Raw genomic sequence first — 24,529 nt, 5'->3', positions numbered from 1 at the left:
AATAAAATAAATAAGCCACATAATATAACATGGCAGCCTCAAGGAACTGCCGTCATGCGCCGCAGCTACCATAGGAACCGATTACCGGAAGCTGTCCAGTTCTTGATGCTAGCCACACATGTATTTAACGCTGTGTTAGTATACCTTTACTAATTTATATTCCATGATTAGCTACACTAAACAAATGTGTTGCATCTCATGGGTAGGCATCTGATCACAATTCTGTGTTTATTTATTTATTTATTTTATTTTTTACAAGAATACACACGGTTGCTTTTTATTCAGGCACTTAGTGAAGGCAGAAAATTGAATGGACGACACGCCCCCGATTCATTACGTACGTAGGTATTTGCGAGGACCTATTGACCATAGACTTTTGACCCTAAAGTAACATGGCGACTAACAGTGGGAAGTCGGTTTTATTCGTGTGTTTGGGTAAGAAAGGCGTTGCTTGTCACTCCGCTCAAAAGGTTTAGTGGCATGCATGTTGTTTAGTGTTGACTATGCCTCGGTATTTGGATCTACATAAAAACACAAATTTTTGCACACACCGTACTTTTGCCGTCACAATGAATCGCAGTGACTATGACGAGAATATTCGCTAGCCAGCCAGCCGACAGTCACTGGCTAATGTGGACATTGCGCTTTTCAGTTTGTCAAATACACGAAGACCTTAGTTGGATAGTTAAGATTAATTTGTGACACACGTCTGGGTACCGGCAACTGGTAACATCAATCAAATCGTAATTTTGCGAGTAAACCAAACCGGTAGCACTATATAGCTAAACCTGGCAGGTTTAATATAATGTCAATGAAATGTTCGCTACAGGTTATGATAGCACTTATATTACTTATTAGCCAAATTGGATAACAGCGTGGTCAGTTTCTCGTAGTTGCACTCAAAGATCACGCTTATTTGGTACTGAATTGCATCACGCAGCATTATTCTAAATGACTACCAGCCAAACGTGAGAGAGAATTGGGCCGTAGGTAGGTGCCAAACTAGCTAGCAATAGCAGGCTACCGCCAATTCATTCATTTGTCTGTAAATGGGTATCTAGATTATGGTCCCTAGCCACAAGCGCATGCCCCAAAATTGACATTTTTTCTGAATTTTCTAGCTAGATATAGTCTATATGATGAATAGACACTGTTAAAATTGTGTCATTTCGAAGTAGACCATTAAGATTAGTCGCTAAATAGTTATATTTTTCTTGCAGTACACGTGGCCTGAGTGTACAGCAATAGGGAAAGTGAAGAGATAACCACCCACCCTTCCACGAAGACTTCAAGTAACGCGGTTAACATAAATCGACTATGCATTAGTCTGAGCCTTCGGATTGCATTTACGGCGTTGCTCGCGGTCCAGCCACTCGGGATCCTTGTTTTGTACACGATATTACTTAAATGATTATATTTGGCCTCCATTAGCAGCTGGTATGTCAAGACGCTGCACTTTTAAGGCAACGGGTTCTCTCGCGTTAGGGTTGGGTTCCTTCTACGGACTTAATAGTTACTGCCGCTACGTTAACCACTGGTTTTCAAGGGCGTGCTCTGCGCTGGCCGTGTGCGTTATAGCCAATGAACTGCATAAGAACAGTGGCTATGTCTGGAGCGAGCTTATTCTCAGCTGATTATGCAGGTTTATTAGAGCATTAGACCGTCCAATGAAAGTGCTGCCACCTGCAATGGTGTCTGCTTAGCATTTCTTTTGTGTTAGCATTTTTGCTTTAAATTTGAATGAAAAAGAGTCTTCAAATTTAGTTGCAAACTTTGTAATCTGATGTATATTCTGGTGTATAACTGAATATATGTAGCCAATAAATTGATTTATGTTCTTTCTTTCAAATTGAAAAGAAAAATTAAGATACCAATTCCGTCCTCCCATCACAAAGTAGGTGACTACGTATGCTTTTGGGAAGCATTTTCTGTAGTTTCATATCTTCAGAGTTGGTAAATGCTTTCTTCAAAGTGCAAAGATAAACTCTGTTTTTCTTTTAAATAAGGGAACATTTGCCGATCCCCGATTGCTGAAGCAGTCTTCAGGAAATTGGCGACAGATAGTGGGGATATAAATAAAGTAAGTGTTGCATTTAAAATATCTAGACTGGGCAATCAACCATGTAAAGAAATTGATTTGTGACATTAAGAAATACTTTGTGTCCCATATAGTAGAGCACTGCTGTAATGATCCAATTTGCTATGAAGAGATTATTATAATCTTACACTAAACAGAGGATTGTGTGGTTTATTTAAAAGTATTTCATATTATTTATTTATTTTTCTTTGGTCAGTCTTGATGAAAACTTGGTTATAATTCAATATAAAGTACTAAATGATGAGGCTGACACAATAAAAAAGAGCTTGCTTAAGTTTAAAAAGGATATAGTTTATAATGAATATATGCGTGCAACAAGCTGCATTTATCTACGATATATACAGTTGTGTATACAGTAGAGAATGTGGTGTCATTCTCTTAAGAAATATGAAAAGGGGAAAAAATTTTATCAGGATGGAGTATAGGAAATTATAATAGAAATATAATGGCTCATGTTTGCTTTTTCTATACCATAGAATGCATATTCTGGCTATTCTTTGTATTTTATATATGCTTTTCTAAAATATGTTTCTGAAGTAACTTATAACATGTAGGCTATAGCTCAACAGTAATCATGAAGTTACTGCAGGGAGTTTATGTTGACATTGTATCACAGCAGTGTTCTGCAAACTGAAATGTGTGTGTCCTGCATGCGTGTTTTGTTGGTTTTTTCCTGTTTTTGCATAGTGGAGGATAGACAGTGCAGCCACCTCCACGTATGAGATAGGAAACCCGCCTGATTACCGCGGGCAGGTCTGCATGAGGAAGCACGGGGTGCCCATGAGCCATGTGGCCAGGCAGGTAGGGCACCCTCCTGTTTCCTTTTTCCCTAGCCCCCGTGTTAGCGCCGCCTCTTGTGCTCTCTGTTGCAGTGGGTCATAGACAGTGGTGCTGTGTCTGACTGGAACACAGGCAGCTCCCCTGACTCTCGTGCTCTGGCCTGCCTCAGGAAACACTCCATAGAGACAGACCACAGGGCCAGACAGGTACATGGCTTACCCAGCCCTTTTCTGTCATGGTTTTTTTGTGTGTATTTGTGATATTTGCAGATGAGGATGCCAGTTCTCGAGAATTCCATCCAATTCCATTTTAGATCATGCTCATTTAAAGTATATACAGTTTTAAGATAAGCTCCATATTGTGTAAATTCCTATTTGAAATAATTGGATTGCATTTTTAAAGCAGTAATTTTTTGTACAAAAATGCTTGTAGTACACTACACTAGTTGAAATATACTGTGTGTATGCACAGTATGTACAGTAACTAATAACAATAATGATCCAGCCAGTTGTCGACTGTTACATTACATTACATTTATTTAGCAGACGCTTTTATCCAAAGCGACGTACAAAAGTGCATATCAAGGTCATTGGAACAACTACAAAACACAGGTTCGATAAGGTACGATACTCATTTTGTACAGTTATTCGTAGCCAAGAACACAGTCCAGTTCACGCAGTGAACATTATTTTGACCTAACCTATGCTAAATGAAACTAGGGGGAAGTACAATCTACAACATTAGGATGATAATACAAAGTACAATAAGTACTGGAATGGAGGTACATGTAAAATGAGTGGCATGAAAGAGGTGAATTTATGTGAAATGATTTGCAGTGGTTGCAGTTAGTCCAGGTATAGTCTGAAGAGATGCGTCTTCAGGCCACGGCGAAAGATGGGTAGTGAGGGGGTGCTTTGAATACGGACAGGGAGTTTGTTCCACCACTGGGGAGCTAGGGTGGAGAAGCTCAGTGATGGGGGTGAGCAAGAAACCTTTTCCCGGATGGGAGGGATTCAAAGGTGCCCTGCTGCTGCAGAGCAGAGTGGCCGAGCTGGCGTATAGAATTGAATCATGTCTTGTAAGTTGACGGGGTGTGTCCTGTTGGCTGCAGTGTAGGCAAGGTTCAGGACTTGGAACCTGAGCCTGGCAGCGACCGGCAGCCAGTGGAGTGACCTCAGCAGAGGAGTGATGTGGGAGAACTTGGGAAGGTTGAAGATGAGGCGGTCAGCAGCATTTGAATCATCTGTAACTGTAACGATGGGTTGCATAGAAACAGTAAAGAAAGGTTGTGAGAATGTCTTTAGAGAGTCCTTGACCTGCTGCCACTGATTACCCAGTTCAAATGGTCCAAGGTTTATTGGCACAATTAATGAATTTGGAAAAAATAAGACCTCCTTGGAGGACTATTAAAATTCGTTTATTTTAATACAGTAATCCACATAAAGCAAACATACAATGCATACACATAGAACACGGAACACAACTAAAAATACAAACTTCAGTAAATCCCCTTTTTCCTCTCTCCCTCCCTCTTATTTCCAAGTCTGAACCCATTACTTTCATAGTGTTGATCCATATTCAGTGCAAAGTCTGTTGCCTTTTGACTTTATTCATCCTTCCCTTCTACTTTTAAGTGATCCTCAGAGTGGTATCTCCAGGGGATGTCCATCCCACATGTCGGGGTAGAATTCTACGCACTGTTGAGTTGCTTTATGTATTTTGGTGGTATACTTGTACCACTTAGACGCTCAAAAACAAAAGAAAACAGAAACAGCATGGTACTGATCTTTTTTATATTTGTCAGAACAGGAGTCTCAGATTCACTCCATGTTTTCTCACTTAGCCTTACCCTTCCCTCAGATATTGCCATCATCTCAAATCTGGCTGCACTCATTGTTAGTGGAAGCCATTCTGTGAGTGAGGGGGCTGCTCACTTTCCAAGGTCTAAGAAAAGCCCAATAAATGTAAGCATTGCATCCTCATGATGATATCATTCATTGTGTTTGTAGATTAATTCTTAACATCTGGAATGCAGGGATTTCATTTAAGTCAACACCTCTAAAGTGTTGGCAGATCCCAGAAAGAAACATTCCAACTTTGAACATCTAAGCAACATGAAGTAATCCTGTATTCTTTTTGACATTACCAGCATTTACCCTCGGTGGGCAGACTTGCTTTATACAGTTTGGAGGTTGTCCAGTAAATCATGTTCATCACATATTGAATCATTAGAGTTTTTGAATTTCTACATGTTTTAAAGCAAATTCTCAATATCTTCCTCCATTCAGCATCATGGATCTGGATACTCTTTGTTAGCCCATATGATTGATTTGAATATGTGTAATAAGTATGTATTGTGTGGGAAATCTTGTTTTAAAGCACTTTAAACAGGATACTCATTTTGTATGGGAAGTGGTGACCTTTATTAGGGATGACGTCGTCTTGGTCATTCTTTCTGGCTTTTTTATGCCTCTGCGACGGCACAGCTGTGGCCAGAGGCATTATGTTTTCAGGTTGTCCGTCCGTCCGTCCGTCCCATTCTCATGAACGCGATATCTCAGGAACGCCTTGAGGGAATTTCTTCAAATTTGGCACATATGTCCACTTGGACTCAAGGATGAACTGATTAGATTTTGGTGGTTAAAGGTCAAGATCACTGTGACCTCACGTTCGTGCCATTCTCTCGTGAACGCGATATCTCAGGAACGCCTTGAGGGAATTTCTTCAAAGTTATCACAAACGTCCACTTGGACTCAAGGAATTCCACTACAACTTCCATTGCATTCCTTGTGTATAAAACCATTCTGAAACCAAAAAAAATGCTTCCACTCTGTTCATTTTATTTATAATTTAATAATTAATATGTATATACACACTCGTCCTCCTCTCCGCCACTGCCTCCACACTGTCCAGTTCCAACCTGATCACCTAGCTGGCCTTCCTTACCAGCTTGTTCAGACTGCTGACCTCCAAGCCTTGATACCACCACCCCAGCACATCACCGCAAAAAACAAAGCACTGGCTACTGGTTAGCGGAGGCATACAACCGTGAGGTGGTATTTCGAGTTTCTAGTAACTTTTCAGATATTAGTGTCAGTAGTATTTATAGGATTTACTCCAAGCAATACAATATGACTCAGATGTAGTTTAAATCAGATGTGCTTTTTATTACAAGTTTTGATGGAACCTGTTTTGTCTTTGGTGGGGACCATTAAATCCTTCCGTTGAGAAGCCTTACAAAAATATTGTATACAGACTTTAGCCATCCTAGGGAGACACAATACTGTGCGTTGTTGTTCACAGCTCTTAAAATTTAAGTCCTTTTATTGAACAAAACCAACTTGCAGCTTTGTTATGTGTGCACATGTATCAAACTGTCACTGGAGCTTATATGCTCCTTAATTATTTCCAGCAACCACATAGTTTCCTGCCAATTCTTACAGTCATGTCCCCTTAAGGAGGAGAGCTTCAGTAATTCATTTTTGTTTTAGTTACTGACCTGTCTGTATGAAAGCTCACCACGTCCTCTAATGCAATTTGTAACACATTTTTGATTTCTCTGAAGTGCCAGCCTTTTCAGAAGGCTCCCCAAATATTTGAGCTTCATTGATTTTCCTTAGTGAACTAGACTGTAAATGAATGTACAGTACGCAAATGTATTTTGGAATTGGGGCTCATCTGAATAGGTCAATGTGAGTCATGTCTCCCATTTCCTGTCCTGTGGTACTTGAAGGTAAAATACTTTCACATTTTTTTGTTTAAAGAAAGCTTTTCATGGGGCACTGTGTGCTAACAAGCAGGGCTGACATCACATGCTTCAGAGTTGAGCACATGCATGACTGTGCTCTCCCAAACTGACTGCAGAGGTTGCAGTGAGCATTGCAATTTGCGAATGACTTGCAGAACGAAGTTTTAAAATTAAAACTAATATTGGTACTGTGCAGTTGGCTTCATTCAGTCTTCATTCTGCATTCTATTAACATAATTCCTAGTATTCTATTTGCACTTATGCAGGTAGGCTAGTTGGAGACACTAAATTGCCAATAGGTATGAGTGTGTGAGTGAATTATGTGTGTACCCAGCGATAGATTGGCAGCCTGTCCAGGGTGTATTCCTGCCTTTCACACAATGCACACTGGCATAGGCTCCAGCACCACCTGTGACCCTGCTCAGGATAAGCGGGTATAGATAATGGATGGATGGATATATTCTAAGTGAAAATTTTAGCAAGGAATTGTCTGATTTATGAGTATTTTCTTTGTTGTTAGCAGCATTGCATTCTTAGTTTGAAAGATAGGGGCTAGTGAGTGAGGTTGCTGGAAGAAAAACATTAAATGATAGTTTTAGTGAAATTCCAAAATCCTTTCATGTTAGCAATATGTCCCCTATGAAATGACAGCAACCCAAATTTGTTTTGCATTACAGTGGTCTCATGAACCATTTTGCAAGATATAAAATTTGGTTGTGCAGTTAACAGATACACAATATGTAATCCAGCCAGGTGATATCCTTTTCTGTACTGCAAACCTTGCCCCACAGTGAGCCTTTCTTCATAATTATAGTTATAGAAGTCTTAGGATTTAAAAATAGCTTGAATACATGCTATGTTGAACGTACCTTCTTTAAATCATTTTGGCTAAAATATGTCTGGTATGTTCTGTTCTGTTAAGGCTATATGATTAAAGGATCAAAAGGCATGGCTTTCTACCAGTTTAATGTGCATTTGCCACTGCTTCTGGTTTCATGTGTCAAATTGGTCTTGCATGAAGAATCTCTTTGATCGATGTAAAGGTTTTGCAAGTGACATAACAGGATACAGAGCCATGAAAAAGTATTTGCCTCCTTCCTTATTTCCTCTATTATTGCATATTCGTCACACTGAATGGTTTCAGATATTTAGACAAAATTTTATATTAGACAAAGGGAAACCAAATAAAAACAAAACACATTTTAAAATTTCATTTATTTAATGAAAATAAATTTGCCTAAATCACCCATGTGAGACCGTAATTCCCGTTTAGTTACTCAGTCAACAAATTAACCAAATTTAATTGATAATGATACCCAAGCCTTTTGAGATAATGCTCTATGGACAGATGAGTCAAAAGTGTAACTTTTTGGAATACACGGATGCCATTACGTCTGGCGTAAAGCAAATAAAGCATTTCAGGCAGAACATACCAACAGTAAAACATGGAGTGTGATGATGCTTTGGGACCTGGACGACTTGAAGGAACCATGAAATCTGCTCTGTACCAGGAAATTCATGTCTAGTCATTATTCATGAGCTGAAGCATAATTGTGTTATGCAGCAAGACAATGATCCAAAACACAAAAGCAAGTCCACATCTAAATGGCTGGGAAAAAAACGAAGAAAAAAAACTGGATAAAAGTTTTCGAGTGGCCTAGTCAAAGTCCTGACTTGAACCCAACAGAGATGATGTAGCAGGACCAGTGCTGTAGCTGGAGCAGTTCATGCTTGAAAACTTACCAATTTGTAATAAAGCAGTTCTGCAAAGATGAGTGGGCTAAAATTCCTCCACAGTGATGTGAAAGACTGCTGTCAAATTATAGGAAGTTTTTGGCTGCAGTTTTTGCTGGTAAAGGTTTTGCAATCAGTTGTTTATCGATCTGAAACCATTCTTAATGAAAATATGCAATAAATAGAGGCAGTCAGGAAGGGAATATTTTTTCATGGCACAGTAAATAGCTATACAGTAAGCGTTGTTACTCTATATGCAGGGGTGTGCTGTGGCATTTTCAACAGTTTAAAATGAACACCCCAAGGAGCAGAGGGGGCCCCCATATGCCCAGAAGAATTTTTGAAAAATGTTTAGAAGTTGCAATGTTACTTGTAGTCTATAGATATACACATTTTAGCAATAGCCTATTTGGAAATGCTGGGAGAAAGGAAGTACAACAGTGTAGGCCTATACAGATTCTGAAAAGCACTGGGATCGAGATTCTCGTAATTGTCAGTTGCTGCAATGAAATGTTTGACTTCCCCTGTGAACAGTGTTTTCCAGTGCTCATTCCCCATTACGGTAACATCAGTGACGAAAGCTCCATCACCAAGATTCAAACCTCACAATGTAAAACTTACTGAACCAAAACAAACTTCAAAGAAATAAAAACGGACACACGGTAACAGTGTTTTATTTTAATAATGCAGTTTAAGCATACTCTATTTCTAACGACATTTAAAAAAATATGCTCTTTCTGTCCATGATGGACCTAATTAAGTGATTAATTGCACCAGCCTATTAAACTATTCCCAGGCTGTTTCTAGCAGTCGGCAAGTTCCCGTTTGACTTCAAGCATTTGTTACTGTTGCTACTGCTGGCTACCTAGATGGCTGCAGTTCTCAGGGTTTATGCACTCCAACCCCCCCCAATATTCAAACTAAAGTTACGCCCTTACATAATTCAAAGATTAAGTTCAGTAGCTATATTGTTTACATTTGAGCCAACCAATGCTAAAACTGCATCACAACTGAACCAATTCTCAACGAGGAGGTTATCGCTTATGAGCATTAGTGGTGTGTATTTCAGTCCTGTTCAGTGATTCAAGTTTGCTAATATGTTCAGTATTTCTGGTTAGCCTTTCATTTGTGAACAACTCAGAAAGCACTTGTGCAGCCTGCTTTTGTTCAGCACAGATATATATAATATAAGTTCTAAATGGAGCAGCATAGCAGCTTTTTGGCCTCCTTCATCAAAATGCCTGTAATATTCAAAATTAAAATATCTTTGGCCATTTGCAGGTGGCAGGTTGGTGTAATTCACATGTCCATTGAATACATTTTGACCTTATTCAGTCCCAAGTGATTCTTTTTAATTTCACAGTGTAGTTTTAAAGGTTTTCAAAATGATTTTGCTTCTGTGGCCTTTGTGTTTCTGTATTACTGTGGAAGGTCCTAAGTGGCTTGAGAAGCCATTAGAAGGTTAAAGATGTAGATCTGTCTGCAAAATGAATTCTGACTCGTCAGCTTCCACTGTCACTTATTTTGACTGATTAACCCATGCATAATCATGAAGTAAATGGACTGCACATAAATTATTTTTGTACTTTAAAAAATAAGCTTATTTATGTCAGATTATGGATAGTTTCAAGTAAAAAACCAGACGCTAATATGAAACTAAATTATACTTCTGTCCGGCCAAAATAATCAAAATGTGCAAGTCTAGATTCTTCTTTGTTCAGCTCAGAGCTTGGAAATGATTTGTTAATCAATTTCCCCACTTATAAGACCATGTTTTTAAATATCTTTCAGGTGACAAAGGAGGATTTTCTGTCTTTTGATTACATGCTTTGCATGGATGAAAGCAATTTGAGGTATGTACTTATTCCTGTTTGTGTTGAAATGTTTGCATTTTGTTAGGTGAGAACCATTTACAAATGTGTGCCACATTAAATTGGGAAAAACATTTTAAAACTGCTTTCTTTTGGGCTGGATTGGTTTATATACTGTGGCCACCATGGACAAAAAAAACAAACAAAAGGTGAAGTTAAAGTGCTATAAGCTGGCCTGAGGCAGAATGTAAAATATGTTGCTACTTTGAACGCTCATGGGTCATGTGCTCATGTGGATCCAGTCTGTAAGCAGCTTACAGAGTTCCTTGGATGCTTCATGTTACTTTGGGAAGAATGTGTTTTACGAAAGCGGTGCTAAATGGGGTGAAAGAAAGAGAGCCAGACAGTGTGCAGTGCACTAAGATTTGCTTTTGACATTAGCTAACATTAAAACTTGAGTTTGTTTATCTGCATGTACCGTGCACTGGGGATTAATGTAGTCAAACAAAATATTCTGTAAATTGAACACTATCTGGAGCTCTTTTGGTGAAACTAATGATCCCTGTTGTAAAGATTTACATATATTGGGAAGTCCTTTACAATTGCAATTGAAATATCTACAAAGAATCTGGTTTTTAATTATGTACAGCAACCTGTAGTGTATCACAAATATTATTGTAGTTAGTTTGCTGTTTGGTGTGAAGCACAGTTCCTTAGGCAGTCCTAGCTGTACATGCTTATGAACATGCATGCCCTGGAATTCTCATTGACCAGTCATTATGCAGGAGAAACCATTTGCAATCCAAGGTTTTTTAAAATGTATTTTTGACTGTTGGTTGAAGCGATAGTCATAAATACAGGGCTATTTATTAAGTTTTTTGCCAAAATCTATGTAGCACAGATTTTGTTTTTAAATTGTAGCTCAAACCTTAAGGATAACTTGGATGAAAGAAGCTTTAAACATTATTACAAATTGCATAGTATCTTGTTGTAAATAAATATATACAGTATATAAATGAAGTACATACAACATATATCAAACCAATTATATATAAATCATGCCTGAAATTTATTCTATCAAAGTATTTTACCCACAGTTTATATTGTATCATTGCATTGTATCTAGTTACATCTGGGCCATCAGTATCCAAGCATATAGACACTAGGCTATATACAGTATGTAGTCCTCTAGTAGATTTTAAACATCTACAAACTTTGATGGCCATTCTCAGTAAGTTGACCTCCTACTCCTCTGCACTTGTTCAGTGCTACCAGGGTTTTAAGAAAAGTATCAGTTTTGCCTGCAATTGTCTATCCTTCAAAGAAAAAAATATATAATGACCATGAGAAATCACGTTGAAATTCCAGTCCTGCAGATTTGACAATAATAATGATAAACCTCAGTTGAACCATACATATCACAGGTGCCATAGGAGTAGTTTTCGTGTTCACATGATTTTAATCACAAATGCAACAGTATTGCCACACTGTAGAACCCTGAAATACCCTGTGTGCAGTATATTGCTCTGATTTGTGAAAAGAAAAGAATTTGGCCAAGCTGTAGTACAGACTTGGCAATCCATATTGCTTAGTTTTTTGTAGTGAGGTTCAACATGGGCCTCTCCTCAATAAAATGAAATACATAGAGGTCAGATTCAAATAAAAAAGGAGTAGAAATTATTATAATTAAAAAAATTTTTTTTTTTTTTAAGAGTGAAAGTCATGGTGATGGTGTTAGTGAAAGGGCTATTGGAATTGACTCTTCTGTAGTTCCATACTCATGTCACAGTGTTTTCTGGTCTGTAGAACAACCAGGTATGCAGGTTTTGAGTTAACCTATTGAAAAGGTTGTTCTTACTAATCCCCAGAATCATGTAAGTTTTTTTTTCGGTCAAAGGTAAAAGTTTGAGTTCACGGAAGCTCCTAATGGGTTTTGATAATCTTTTCTATTAGTTACTGAATGCACTATTGTGTCAGCACTGTGGAAAAAAACCCACCACTGGTTAATTCTGTGTGACCATACCAAGTTTCTTGACTCTAAATTCCAATTAGAAATGCATGTAAAATTGAAGTCCCCAATATATAGTCTCACAGAAGTAACATCTAAATGCCCTTTAATGACATTTCAATGTTGTGAAAGTTTTATAAAATGTCTCTTTCAATACAGGGATCTCAACAGGAAAGCAAACTCAGTAAAAAACTGCAAAGCCAAAATCGAGCTTCTTGGGAAGTATGACCCTCAAAAACAGCTGATCATCCAAGATCCCTATTATGTAAGTTACATTTTAACTGTTATGTGATTCCATAGCCTAGTTGGTTGCTGTTAAATTTCAGGCATCAAATACTTTTGGGAGCCTTGTCCAATGGCTTGGAAAAGAGTATCAGCCTGCAGCATAATGGGATTCAGTGTTTCCCCAAAGATTTTCCAGCAGCAGCTCATGGGTTCTCTGGTCTGTGGCACAACTCCATGTTACACACACACATGCACATGCTTTCCTACAGCTGATTTGCATCTCAGCGAATTCTCCAGTTTTCATGCCAGCATCTCCTTCACATGTACCATAAAGCCAGTCATCCATCACTCGTATGTGTTTACCACATGCTACAGAGTCGGGTAACAACCACCGTAAGAAACTTCCATATTGCCCCCTGAAACAACCAATGACGACTGAAGTTGTTACATATCAAAAGTTGACTCATAAGCTAAAGTTAATGAGTGCAACTGTTTATGCAAGTTTCAGTATGCCATTTTGCCGAAATTCAATGTTCTGCTGATAGTAGCGTAGAGGAAAAAAATGTTTTGCAAGGGGCGACAGCTTTACTCCTTTGTTTAAACAAAGTTATTCTGAGCCAGTGGGCCCATTTGCCTCTAAGCATAGCCTAAACAAAAAATTCGAGCAGTATCGCCAGAAATTCAGCAGTGCGCCGCTGCTGCCTGTATGTAGGGGAAACACTGAGATTTCTCACTGCAGAAAATATGATTGAAATTATCGTTGAATTCCAGTAGTTCAACTGCAGTCAACTCTTGAAAAACCTATTTTGTGGTTTCAGGCAAGCTGCTTCTTTGCTCCATGCTTCTTAGGATCCAGCCAGATGTAAATCTTATTCTGTTATTTATAGTTCTCTCATTTTCATTCAGTCTGTCTGCACTAACACACACACCCTCTGGTGTGCTACCCCTTGAGATATCAGTGGTCTGATGTGTTGGATTTAATGGTTGGGTTTTGTTAATGTATCTCATTTATTAGTTGCTACAATTGCCTGAGTTTCTTACCATTGAACTGTAAAATAATGCAAACTATAGAAGCTGTATGGAAGGTGTATGAACACACTATTAGCCCAATTAAACCATGCTTGAATGTCCTGGATTTTCCACATTTTGCCCAGAACAAAGGTCCTCACATTAAGACTGCGCTTTATAATTTGAATGTGTCAGACCTTATTTCTATGTTAAATCCCGGGATTATTTTTCATTTGAGTCTTTGTGCGGAACAAGAGAGATTAGCCTGGTCAGGCACGGTTGTTGTGCAATTCATATTTCTTCAGATGTCTTGGCAGTTGGGCCTTTCCTTTAATAATTAGATTATTTTTTTGCCAATTTTGTAAAGTGTATGGACAACCGTGTCCGTCCCAGAAAAAAAGTGGCTTAATTCTGACTTTTTCTCACAGTTGCGAATATTTCTCGCAATTATGACTTTTATTCTCACAATGTCTGTACATTATTTATGTATGGAAGTAAACAAATGCAGTGTATCGCCTCTTCCCGTTTCAGACAACTTCAGTTACATGAATATGCATCTTTAAACAGAATATTATCTAATATCTTCAGGACTGAAGTGAAATAGACCCATTGGCAACAATACTGGAAACTGTGACATCCGGAACATCCCAAGTCCTGAAGTGTTCAATGGATTTTGCAGAGACATTAATATTTCCTTTAAAGAAGGAGCATATTCGTGTTGATGGCACCATTTTTGCAATTGAAGTTATGTGAAACCAGGAGGGCGATACACTGCATTGCTTTACATTTGTGTAAATAGGCCCATTGTGAGAGAGTCATTATTGCAAGAAATAAACTTGCAATTGCGAGAAGTGGTCACAATTAAGCCAACTTTTTTTCTGTGGTGGAAACCACACATGTAATAAAGTGGAATAAAGCCAAGGGTTCCAAAAAAGATGATCACACTGATGACAGAAAAATTTTGAATACACTTAGGTGCTGAAAAAATGTCGATTTATTGGACTTTTAATGCACAAAGCAAGTGGAGCAAATGAGGCTCACTGCGATCTGTGTGCTGGCAACATGTTTACAGACCAACTTCTCTTTATTTTTTGTAGTGTGTGTTGCTACAGTAAGTTGTTGAGGATTCAATAGCCTTAAAGAATCACTTCACTGAAGTTCTGGTGACCGACTAGCCTGTGAGACCAGAGTATGTGTGCAATGTGCCAAATTTGATAACAATATACATCCACCTGCACTGAAGGGCATTTTTGTTTTTTAAAAAGGCAAATCCTCAATTTTGATGTTTAGGTTTTGTGCATTAAAGACTCAGCATGTCAAACTAGAATCGATAAGAACTTCCTAAAGATTAGGCCTAGCTGTCATTTTTCAAAATGTGGGAACCAAACATTGCTTCCCGGAGCTGACAAAGAACATTGTTTGGAGCCAACTATATATACAGAAACATTTACATAAGAAGACATATACCAGCCATTTGTCGAGTAGAATAAACTATGTGATGGATTTCATTTTCATTTTCAACATTCGAGAAGATAAATGTCTTCAGACTCTCTGTACTGTAGTATTACAGTGGCATCTTAAAGCCCATGAAAATAATAGAAGAAATACTTTTGATAACCTTTGAACAATAACATTTTAATATAATAACTGAACTGAGGTCTGTTCTGTTGGAAATATGTGGACAATGCCAAATGCAGAGTGGCTGAATAAAAGGTTTTCTATTGTGCTGGTGGGAGCTATTTTCACTATCTGCATGTGACAATCACTTTACCTGCTCATCAGTGCATGATGGTACATTTGTGTTCTTCTATCTAAAATATATGCAACTAGTGTAGAGTATACAATTAGGCTAAAGTCTACTGTAACCTTTGTGTGTATGTAACAAATAGAATTTGCTTTTAATTTAGTCCAGCCCACTGTTTGAGTTTTTTTTGTTTGTTTCTTTCTTTGTTTTAGGGGAGTGAAGAGGATTTTGAAACGGTGTATGAACAGTGTCTTAGATGCTGCAGAGCATTTTTGGAAAGCCATTCCTGATGCCACATTCACCAGCTTCAGTAAACAATACATTATTACACTTAATGTCACATAGTGTAATAATTTGTCAGCAATTTGAACCTGGCATGGTAGCAATTAAAAGAGAAACCTTGATGGAAATGTATGTGACAGTCCCATTACAATGAGCACTGAATGATGTCTTGTCAAATTTTGTGTTGTTTGAGGAGAATTGAATGTCAAGTTGGGCTGTTTCTTAACTGGTTGATTTAGTGTGGAAGTGAAAATAAAATAAATATAAATCTCACATCCAGTGTTTAATTTGTGCCGGATCCTGCTGGAACAGGATTCGGAACTTCTCAGTTTTGAACTGCCTGCATCCTGGGAAGTATGTGCTTGGATCCGGCAACTCTCGAAGGGGAAGAATAAAATGTTTGCAAATAAAAATCCACATGTTGCGCTTACAATAGTGAGCGGCGCCCTCTGGTCCGCAGTTGCTACACACCCCTGCAGCCCTCGCTTTTGTACTTTCTGTTCCCGCACCTCCTGATTTACAGATTAAGCAGTGGTCACATGGACACCTAAGAAAGAATGCTTGAATGCAACAGCAAAATTCTGGAAATTTCTGAATATCCAAGTATATTTTGTTTGTAAATTTCAAGTGGACGACAAATGTGTATGTTGGACAAGATAGTGGTTTAATTTATGATATTTTGTGGATTTGATATCCTTGTGAGTTTGCAGAAATGGAATCACAATGAATTCACTATCTCTATAAATACTGGAGCACAGAATTATTTTATGTCTGTAGAATACATCCATTTACAGTAACTTACGGAATAACCTATAGTTTTCGGTCATGGATGATCAAGGAACACCAAGTAATTGATCCCTAGAAACACAAAATTGCAAGAAAATGCCTGCAGGTGCAGTCCAGTGTGGTCAAATCACTGAATTGAATTCTTATGAATTGAAACAACTGGGACCTCCTTAATGTTTAAGATTTTGTTAAATTTGGATTTTAATTTTGTTTTAACTGTTCACTGTGCTGAATTCCAAACTGAACTATTTCCATAAGAACCCTGTCAGTGTCTCAATCCTGTGATTGCAAAATGTCGTCAGATCGAGGCACAGGTACTCTGACCAAAGATCAGCTGTCTGGGGAATCTTGGAAAGCTTCTGTCTTCCTGTTCTTGAAGACTGTAAACCAAAAAACAAACTAACACATTTTCAGTGTAATGCTGCTAATAAGGAGACATCAGTTGTGTTCATTACAGTTTTGTAATTGGTGGGTATTATCTAAATTCTTAGTTCTGTTGCAATTAAGAAAATCTTTCAAAAAAAAGTCCTTAATGAACTAGTTGGGAGCAGTGAATGTGCTCTTACTCAACTGTATGGTCATGTGATGTTTGTCACATGTAAAAGTTGTCAGTGTTGCATGTTGCATGCATAGAATTTCAGGGTCACCTTGAATCGCTTCTAATGGATGGGCGTGAATATGTATGTGCATGTTATCTTAGCAACATCTGTGTTGTATGTTTTTTTTGTAATGCGTGTGCATTTTGGGAGTGCCTAACCATTGGATGACTGCCATTTGACAAAATGATTCAGAGGACTAAAGTGACTGTATGATGCTACAGTTCTACTGCAGCCAATGATTTCACTTTAAATTGACATGTGAAATTACAAATTACCTGGAATGTGAAAATGTGAAAACTTGGTACTTTTTGTAAGGTTAGTCATTTTTGGGGGTGAACCCTTTTGCTGATGTACTGCAAACAATGAAAGAAAAATCGAGATCCTTGGCCCCTCAGTCAAGAAAAAAAGCCTCTCGTATTTGTATCAATTGTATAATTTATTTAAATATATTTTATTTTATCTCCACACCCAGTTGATACTGTATGCCAAACACTTTAATTTATTGTTGATATACTTAATTTTTTTTTACAGTATTTACATATTGCACGCTAGCCGGAATGTTTATACATTAAATGTACAAAGAGGCAAATGACGAGCTGGAATATATAAATGTACTACATACCACACTCAACTGAGTTTCACAGAAATGCCGTTTATGTTTTCAGCGAAGTAAACTGTAACCAGCACTTAATCTACTGTATTGTCTCAGCTTTAATGTCTTGCAAAGACAAAGGGCAAGAAAATTGTCATGCAATTAATAATTTAATCAAAGTTTTCAGTGTGATCCCAGCATTTAGAAATGTGTGACTGTAGTGGTCCAAGAAAGCTTTCTCTCAAGTAATAGCCAGTGCTGAGAAGAAACAAATGTAAATTAAAAAAATAAAGCCCATAAAGGCATGTCAGACATTAACATTAACATAACTGTTGCTTTAAAAAAAATCCCTTTTCTTTTTTCTGAAAAATAAGACCTAGATTGTTTTTGGCAGCAGGACAGGAACCCATGTAGTCGTGTTTTATTTTTTAAAAACTATATCTTCACACGTACCATTTTATTGTCAACCTATCCTTGTCAAGATGCACACAGACAACATACCAAGACGTCTATGGAAGTAAATCTTTCCTTTCGTAAAAAATAAATCTTTGTTCACAATGGCGTATGACGGATGATATAAATGGTTTGTGTTCTCTGGTTCCCCAAGGCACTTTTTCTTGCTTCTTGAATATATCTGGTTTTGCTGAAATCTGAAATATACAAGGAGTTTAATTTAGTGCACTTTTTACTTGGCTGAGTTTTAAATTCTTTCCTTATCAAGTTACTGTGGAAATGAAATTCTAAGCATAGTAGATAAGGCACTGCACTCATTGAATATGTATTGTGTTTAACTGTTGAGTGCAGGAATTATAGCGCATTTACAATGGGAGACCTGCCAAGTATTTTTTCAAAACAGAATTCTACAAGTTGCAATTGGCCAAAATATCTTTTACTGCCAATTGTTTGCTCAGAAATAAACACATCTGCAGCAATAATACAAAAATAACAACAATAATAATAATACATTTAATTTAGGGCTTTTCCCATTCTGAATGCACTTTACAGAAGTCAAAAGCGTTAAAAGTAAATTAAAATTCAGAAACAATTATCAGTTACCTAATGACTAACACTGACCCACTGATTTTATTTGGTGAGTAGGCACGCAAGACAGTGGATCTCTTTTCTACATGTATTTAATTTATTTTGATCTAGTATTGAAAAGCAATTCATTAATCCGTACAATGATACAAGGATAGCATGTATGCTTCTCTAAACATTGAAAGAAAAATCCAGCAATTAACCATTTTAAGTCTGTTCCTTACCTGCTTAAGCTAGCCTTCTGTACATCTTGGACTTTCAGCTAACCTAACGAGAAGTCTGGCACATCGTTTGTAGTCTGAAAAGAAAGGACCGTTTACTCAAATGTATCGTTAGCCCCCCTCCCACACACTCAGATTACATGAAATACACACAGTAGTATTTTACACTGCAGTCCAAACTAGCTTGAGTTTAAGTTCTGATATTTACAAAACTGATACTATTGGAGCAACAAGATAAGATAATGAAATACACCAACTGTAATTTTGCCATATACAGAGATACATGCATTTTTTTAAACATCCAAGCCAATCCAGAAAAAGTTAATGATGAATTATGGCATGCTACATTTATCTTGTTTATATTGTGTACAGCGGGGTCACAGCACTTACATGCTGGTATTGTGCAGTCCCTGGTGTTGTGGTATAACCTGTAAACATGTTTCCTGCACTTTGGACTGAAGTACAGAGGACCTATAAGGAAGAGAAAGAACATGTATGGATGCTGCTGAGTCTCTCTGTCTGTTTCTCTCTCTCTCTGTCTGTCTGTCTTTCTGCTAGACCCCCCCCCCCCCCACACACACACACACACACACACTCACATACGTGCAAAATTGCATAAAGGTGGCTGCCTGATATACCTTACCTGTGAAATGTTTTAAAAACTTTTCTTTCTTTCTCAGATCTCTTGGGAAAATCTCTGAAAAAACAAACATTTAGGTCATTCTTGGTTTGACTGGCTGACAGGATTGTTGACTTAGAAGTTGACTCAATCTGTTAAAGTTTGGCATTTCCTTTGAATAATGCAAAAGCTTTGTGTGGGTTTTGACATGAATTGCAGCTTAAATGGTTTCCCTGACAAGTTTACAGCTAAAGCAGCCTCATAACTTTCTGACAAGTTATACAACCATCCCTTGGAACCCATAGTTACACCCAGCTGCTGACAGTGTGTGCTCACCAAGAATTTGATCCTCATTATATGATTTATAATCGTGCACTTCCTTTGGATCGATTGAGTATTCTTGTGTTTTTGAAGTATGCTGTAGTGTACATCCGCTTCTTCCCCGATGCTCTCTCGCATGTCTCACGATGTCCATGATCCGTTCGAAAAGGCTTTTGTCCTCTCGTGTGTCCGTGTGAACAGTGTTCTCCTTACAATATCCAGCAGTGCAGATCAAGAGTATCAGTCCAATGACAGCAGGCTTTCGCAGTCCACTCATTGCCACTGAAATCTCAGAAAAGCGAGCCTCTGTGCTTTCAATCGTCTCTTATAACCCTGCAAGAATGATTTAAGACGAAGGGGTTCATTGACACCAGACCAAACCCTCATATTAACTAGATAGCGTATCTTTTGTATCTATGTTGAAGAACATGCAAATAAATAGCCAAATCTACATTTACACTCATTCCCTATTGGTGGCTAAGCGTCATTTCAGATTGCACGCATATCAAGAAAATAACGCCAGATTTATTTTTTCTTTATTGAGACACGCAGAAACGACCGTAAATTATCTATCTTATCTTAACAGCAATCATGTTGTAAATATAGGTTTTCCGAAGGTACGCAAACATTAAGAGTTGCCCTGAACAATTAACACTAACGCTAGTGTAGCCTACTTTCGGCTAACTGAAGAGAAATCAACTTTGAACAAGCTCGCTGCGTGTTGACATGCTCTTAGTTCACGGAAAGTGAAATGTGCATAAGTATACTCGCATAAATTGACCAAGTTACCTTTGTTGTTTCTTGTTGCAGATGTTTTTCCTCTTCTCTTTAGCGGACCTCTCAGTGTTCAATTATATTTTGTAATTGTGATTCGAGCTAGAAAAATTCAATCTTCTTTGCTCCATATATTACAAGATCCAAGATCTAGCACTGCACCATGAAATAGTGAGCCAGTTTCTTATATATGTATATTGGATGCGAGTGTGGTCATCCTGTGTAATATCGACCTGAAAGTGGGTGGAAAATAATAAAAGTCCACTAGGCAACTTCTGTGTACTGATGAAGTATCAGGTCTTTCGCCAGAGGCTCGCTCACTTTTTATTCTCTGTTGCAGACGTAAGGACCTGTCCCTTGTGGATTACCCCGGCATGTCTTTAATTAGAAGCGCGTTAAGAACGCTCCCTGCAAAAAACATTTTAGCTATTTCCCCGATCACGGTCCCATTCTGCGTGGAGCGGTTTTCGCACTCTTCTTTTCCGTCAGTCCACTTAATTTGGAAACAAGCCTGTTTACCAGAAACTTTTTTCGTTTCGTTAAACGGGAAGGTCTTGTGTCTGAGCACTACCAGATGAGGTAAATTGTCGTTTATCTGGGACGCTTCAATCGATTCCAATCGTTTCACTTACATATCAGATCAATGACTGGAAATCCAAACAGTAAATACAGTTACGTGCAATTATGGTCGGCTAAGTAGGCATTTATCTGTTGTAGCAGGGGAAAAGGAGCTGCAGAAAGATTCGCAACATCGGCTGAACTCCTTTCTAATCGGACTGACGAGAATTATTTTATTCTGTCAAGACCGGCTTTGTTTGTCTTTTACACTCCCTTTAAGTAGGCTGAAGGATGAAAAATACATGCCTAGTTGCCTTTTATTTCCACTGCCCTCCTATCCCTGCTTTAAGGTAGACTATATTGTAGGCTACAGGCCTACCCTTTGTAATTCAGGCTAATACTATCATCTTAATGATTTGAGGGTGATGCGTTGTCATATTCTTAAAAGTGCGGAGGCTGTGTAACCTGCGAGTGAATAGGTGACCTCGGCTACAGTGATTATAACTCGCAATATTTTACTTTCTATTCAGTCCGACCCTACTGAAAAATAAACATTAGATAAAACACTACTTTTTTTAGTGGGATTTTTAATTTTTTTCTGATGGTTTCTAATGGTGTCTGGTGGTCTCTGGTATCTGATGGTGTAGTGTTTTTATTAGTCTAATGGTCTTTTATGATTGTCCAATTTGATCCTAACAGTTATCTATTTTGTATCTAATAGTGCCCTGCTGGTTTCTAATGGTCATTAAATTGATGGTATTGGTCAATAATGGTTAAAGTTAGGATACAGTTCTACTGTAATGGAATGCCATTCTGACGGATAGACACTACCAAGGGCATGGTTCTTTGTCAACATAATAAATAAAAAAACATTTTAACATTAGGTGTTTTAAAAAAAAACATACACGTTTTAAAATTATACAATACAAATTATTTTTGAGATCCAAAATCTTGCTTGAGTAAAAAAGATAAAGTAATGAGAAGCATAAGCATTTAGCATAAGCAATAAGCAATACATTTTGTTATGTTGAGCAAGACATTACACAATAAAAGTTTTAATAATATGCAAAATAATATGCAAATAATAACTTTGTTGGCAGTAACACTTAAATTATTTTAGTGAAAAAACACACTTGACATATTAATTTGAGTACAAATTCACTGAAACAATTACAGTAAATTATTACAATTTGTTTTGATACTGTATTCAGTAATTGCATTGCCGTACAAATGTGTGTAAACAACGTAAGTTAAAAGCACAGGTATTCAGTCACCTTCAAGCGGGTCAGTTTGAACCTGTACCATCTAATCTTTTTCATGCATTTGACTTATAACAGCGAAGGAAAACTAGGGTTCTACTGTGTGTTACAGTCACACAAAAAAACTTTTTTTTTTCAGCCTCCAAAGTACCACAACAGTTCTGATCACCACAGTTCAGATCACCTTCCACACAGGCCCAGACCTCAAGCTGCCGTGCTTAGCAGACACATTTTCGAAGGCATCATAAGATCAATCACCTTGGCATTGATTCTTTCTTAGTTTTGTCAAATGTTCTGACCATTAGTATTCCCTGCTCAGAAACAAATAGTCGTAAATACTTTTTTCTGCACTCTGATGTTGTACATTTTGACTGATCTCTGATCATCTAAGCTTTACACATACACTGCTCGTTTTGACTGCGTTGTTTTAAACAAAACCAATCCCCAAGCTGTGGTCGTAATGCAGGAAACCTGTTGTGGTTGTTCGATACATTAGGTGCTTAACATCTACCTAAATACTTTTTCTAAAATACAGAAGCTACAGTTCATTTTATTTTTATGCATTGATGTTATCTTTACTTCTTCTGTCAGCATGGCACAGACTCCATCTCTCAAATATGTGACCTGTATCATGCATCAGATTCAGGATGTAGGACAAAGCTATGCACCCTCTTTTCATATTGAGCTATATTGGCAGAAAGTGGAAATGATACTAATACAGTTACTCAGAGAGAGATTAGTGTTGTGTAAGTATTTATTCCAAAAAAGACAGGCGTCATAATTATTGGCGCCCATGTCAATACTTTGTACACCCTCTGCAAGCATAACACTACTGAGTGGTCTTCTATTATGTTTTGTGAAATTACAAAATAGTAATATTGTGGTCAGTTTACCGTTTCTTGATTTATTTTGAGCTATTCTTGTGGATTCAAAAATATCTTGATCCTTTCTGGAGTTCATTATTCCGTTATCCTTTGCAAAAGGGCAGAGCTCTGGAAATAAAGTACCGCAAAAAAAAAAAAAAAATGGATACATCCTTTCAAGTGACCAAAATGTAGGCTGTCTATTCATAAATACACAAACAATTTCCTATCAAAAACCTGCTAATATGATGCACCTTTTACCTGTTGGTGACTAAAAGTATGGTAGCGCACAATGCAGTTTTACCACAAAATACGTTACTATACCCCAACCCTACTCAAATAAAAAGTATAACATCGAGGGGGTAATTACTTGCTCCACAGCTGGGGTCTTCTGCATGATTAGATACCCACGCAGATAAAATATAATTCGGAATGACCACCAGAGCTTTTAATGACATGGAGCTGACTTGTTTTCTGTTGGACCTGTAAGTAATGTTACCAGCAGTGGGAAGCTGGCTACAAACAGAACTTTTGCGGGGGTATGAAATTTTCTAATTTAAAGTTCCCACGAAAACAAAACCACTATTGTGTTCAACATAATGGAATTACCCTATAATCGAATCTGCCTTCTTACCGTCGCTCACAGTTGCTTATTTCACGATTTTAATGTTATCTCTAGTTATCCAACTGTCTACGTTTAGTGGGGTAACTTACTCGGTGTGAGTAGGCGGGGTTGAAGACGGGGGAGGGGAACGTCTTTGATTGTAAGCACAGGCTAAGAAATCCCTGCATAGTATGCCTTTAAGTAAAGCTGAGATTCTAAAATATGTGTTGGAATAAATTGTTCATTTTTGGCTGGACCGCAACAGCGGGGCCAGCCCTATAAATGTGAATGTCTGTGACTGAGTGACTAAGTGAGTGATGAAGTTACACCATTGGTCGGCCGAGTTATAAAGTTACACCATTGGTCAGCCAGTCCAGCCATATGCCTAGTCTTGTTAATATTACATTTAATGTTTGCCAAATGACGCACTTTAAAGCAGTAATGAATATTTAGGCTACAAAATATTGAAGTACTAACATGTCTAATGCATGTTAAATTAATAACCTGTCATGTGATTTGAGGAACTTTGAGCCATCCTGCCTCCTTGATTTACTTTTTCAGTTGCAAAGGGCACCAAAGTGCTGTCTCAGGGTAGGGGGCTTCATCATATGTTGGTGTCTATCTGTGAACATGCCAGATGCACATGCTCACACACACTTGTAAACTATACAGATCCTTTCCCCCATGTAAAACACATATGGTTACTGTTACAAGTTGCAAGACAGTATTCTGGAAGTCACTACTACTACAATTGAGTTAATGCATTTCATATGTGTGTGTGTCCTTGGTGAACTTGTGTATGAAGTGTTGACTATGCCAAGTTAACCTCCAGTAAATGTGCAGTAGCATGCACAGCT

At 37.9% G+C, this 24,529-nt stretch overlaps 2 protein-coding genes across 6 annotated transcripts; one reads left to right on the top strand and one right to left on the bottom strand.

Moving 5' to 3' along the window:
• The first annotated feature begins 314 nt into the window (after window positions 1-314).
• Window positions 315-15,711, top strand: acp1 (acid phosphatase 1). 5 transcript variants are annotated; one of them, XM_035423416.1, is made up of 7 exons: window positions 315-435; window positions 2,007-2,080; window positions 2,786-2,899; window positions 2,971-3,084; window positions 10,152-10,213; window positions 12,339-12,444; window positions 15,369-15,711. In XM_035423416.1, exons 1-7 carry the CDS (start codon window positions 393-395, stop codon window positions 15,444-15,446), a joined length of 591 nt encoding a protein of 196 aa, XP_035279307.1. In that variant the 5' UTR covers window positions 315-392; the 3' UTR covers window positions 15,447-15,711. The 5 variants fall into 5 exon arrangements, with proteins under 5 accessions (XP_035279307.1, XP_035279306.1, XP_035279309.1 ...); XM_035423415.1 differs by having other exon boundaries at window positions 2,944-3,084; XM_035423419.1 differs by lacking the exon at window positions 315-435 and adding an exon at window positions 457-1,894 and having other exon boundaries at window positions 2,944-3,084.
• A 1,630-nt stretch (window positions 15,712-17,341) lies between these two features.
• Window positions 17,342-20,852, bottom strand: LOC118230414 (ALK and LTK ligand 2-like). The gene is made up of 6 exons (XM_035423420.1): window positions 20,404-20,852; window positions 19,630-19,947; window positions 19,318-19,371; window positions 19,065-19,145; window positions 18,678-18,751; window positions 17,342-18,065 (listed from the first exon to the last, which is right to left on the bottom strand). The coding sequence occupies exons 2-5, from the start codon at window positions 19,889-19,891 to the stop codon at window positions 18,687-18,689; spliced, it is 462 nt and encodes a 153-aa protein (XP_035279311.1). The 5' UTR covers window positions 19,892-19,947; window positions 20,404-20,852; the 3' UTR covers window positions 17,342-18,065; window positions 18,678-18,686.
• Between the last annotated feature and the right edge of the window lie 3,677 nt (window positions 20,853-24,529).

This window comes from Anguilla anguilla, chromosome 6, assembly GCF_013347855.1.
Source record: "Anguilla anguilla isolate fAngAng1 chromosome 6, fAngAng1.pri, whole genome shotgun sequence".
Lineage (NCBI taxonomy): Eukaryota > Metazoa > Chordata > Actinopteri > Anguilliformes > Anguillidae > Anguilla > Anguilla anguilla.
Note: the sequence above shows the minus strand (reverse complement) of the source record. Positions and strands in the feature narration are given on the sequence as shown.

Coding starts and splice junctions, on each gene's coding strand:
- acp1 (XM_035423415.1), top strand. CDS start 393: ATGGCGACTAACAGTGGGAAGTCGGTTTTATTCGTGTGTTTGG. Junction 2,900..2,943: donor TGAGCCATGTGGCCAGGCAG/GTAGGGCACCCT, acceptor CCCCCGTGTTAG/CGCCGCCTCTTGTGCTCTCT. Junction 10,214..12,338: donor ATGGATGAAAGCAATTTGAG/GTATGTACTTAT, acceptor CTTTCAATACAG/GGATCTCAACAGGAAAGCAA.
- LOC118230414 (XM_035423420.1), bottom strand. CDS start 19,891: ATGAGTGGACTGCGAAAGCCTGCTGTCATTGGACTGATACTCTTGATC. Junction 19,146..19,317: donor GTTTTTAAAACATTTCACAG/GTAAGGTATATC, acceptor TCTTCCTTATAG/GTCCTCTGTACTTCAGTCCA. Junction 18,752..19,064: donor GGACTGCACAATACCAGCAT/GTAAGTGCTGTG, acceptor CTTTCTTTTCAG/ACTACAAACGATGTGCCAGA.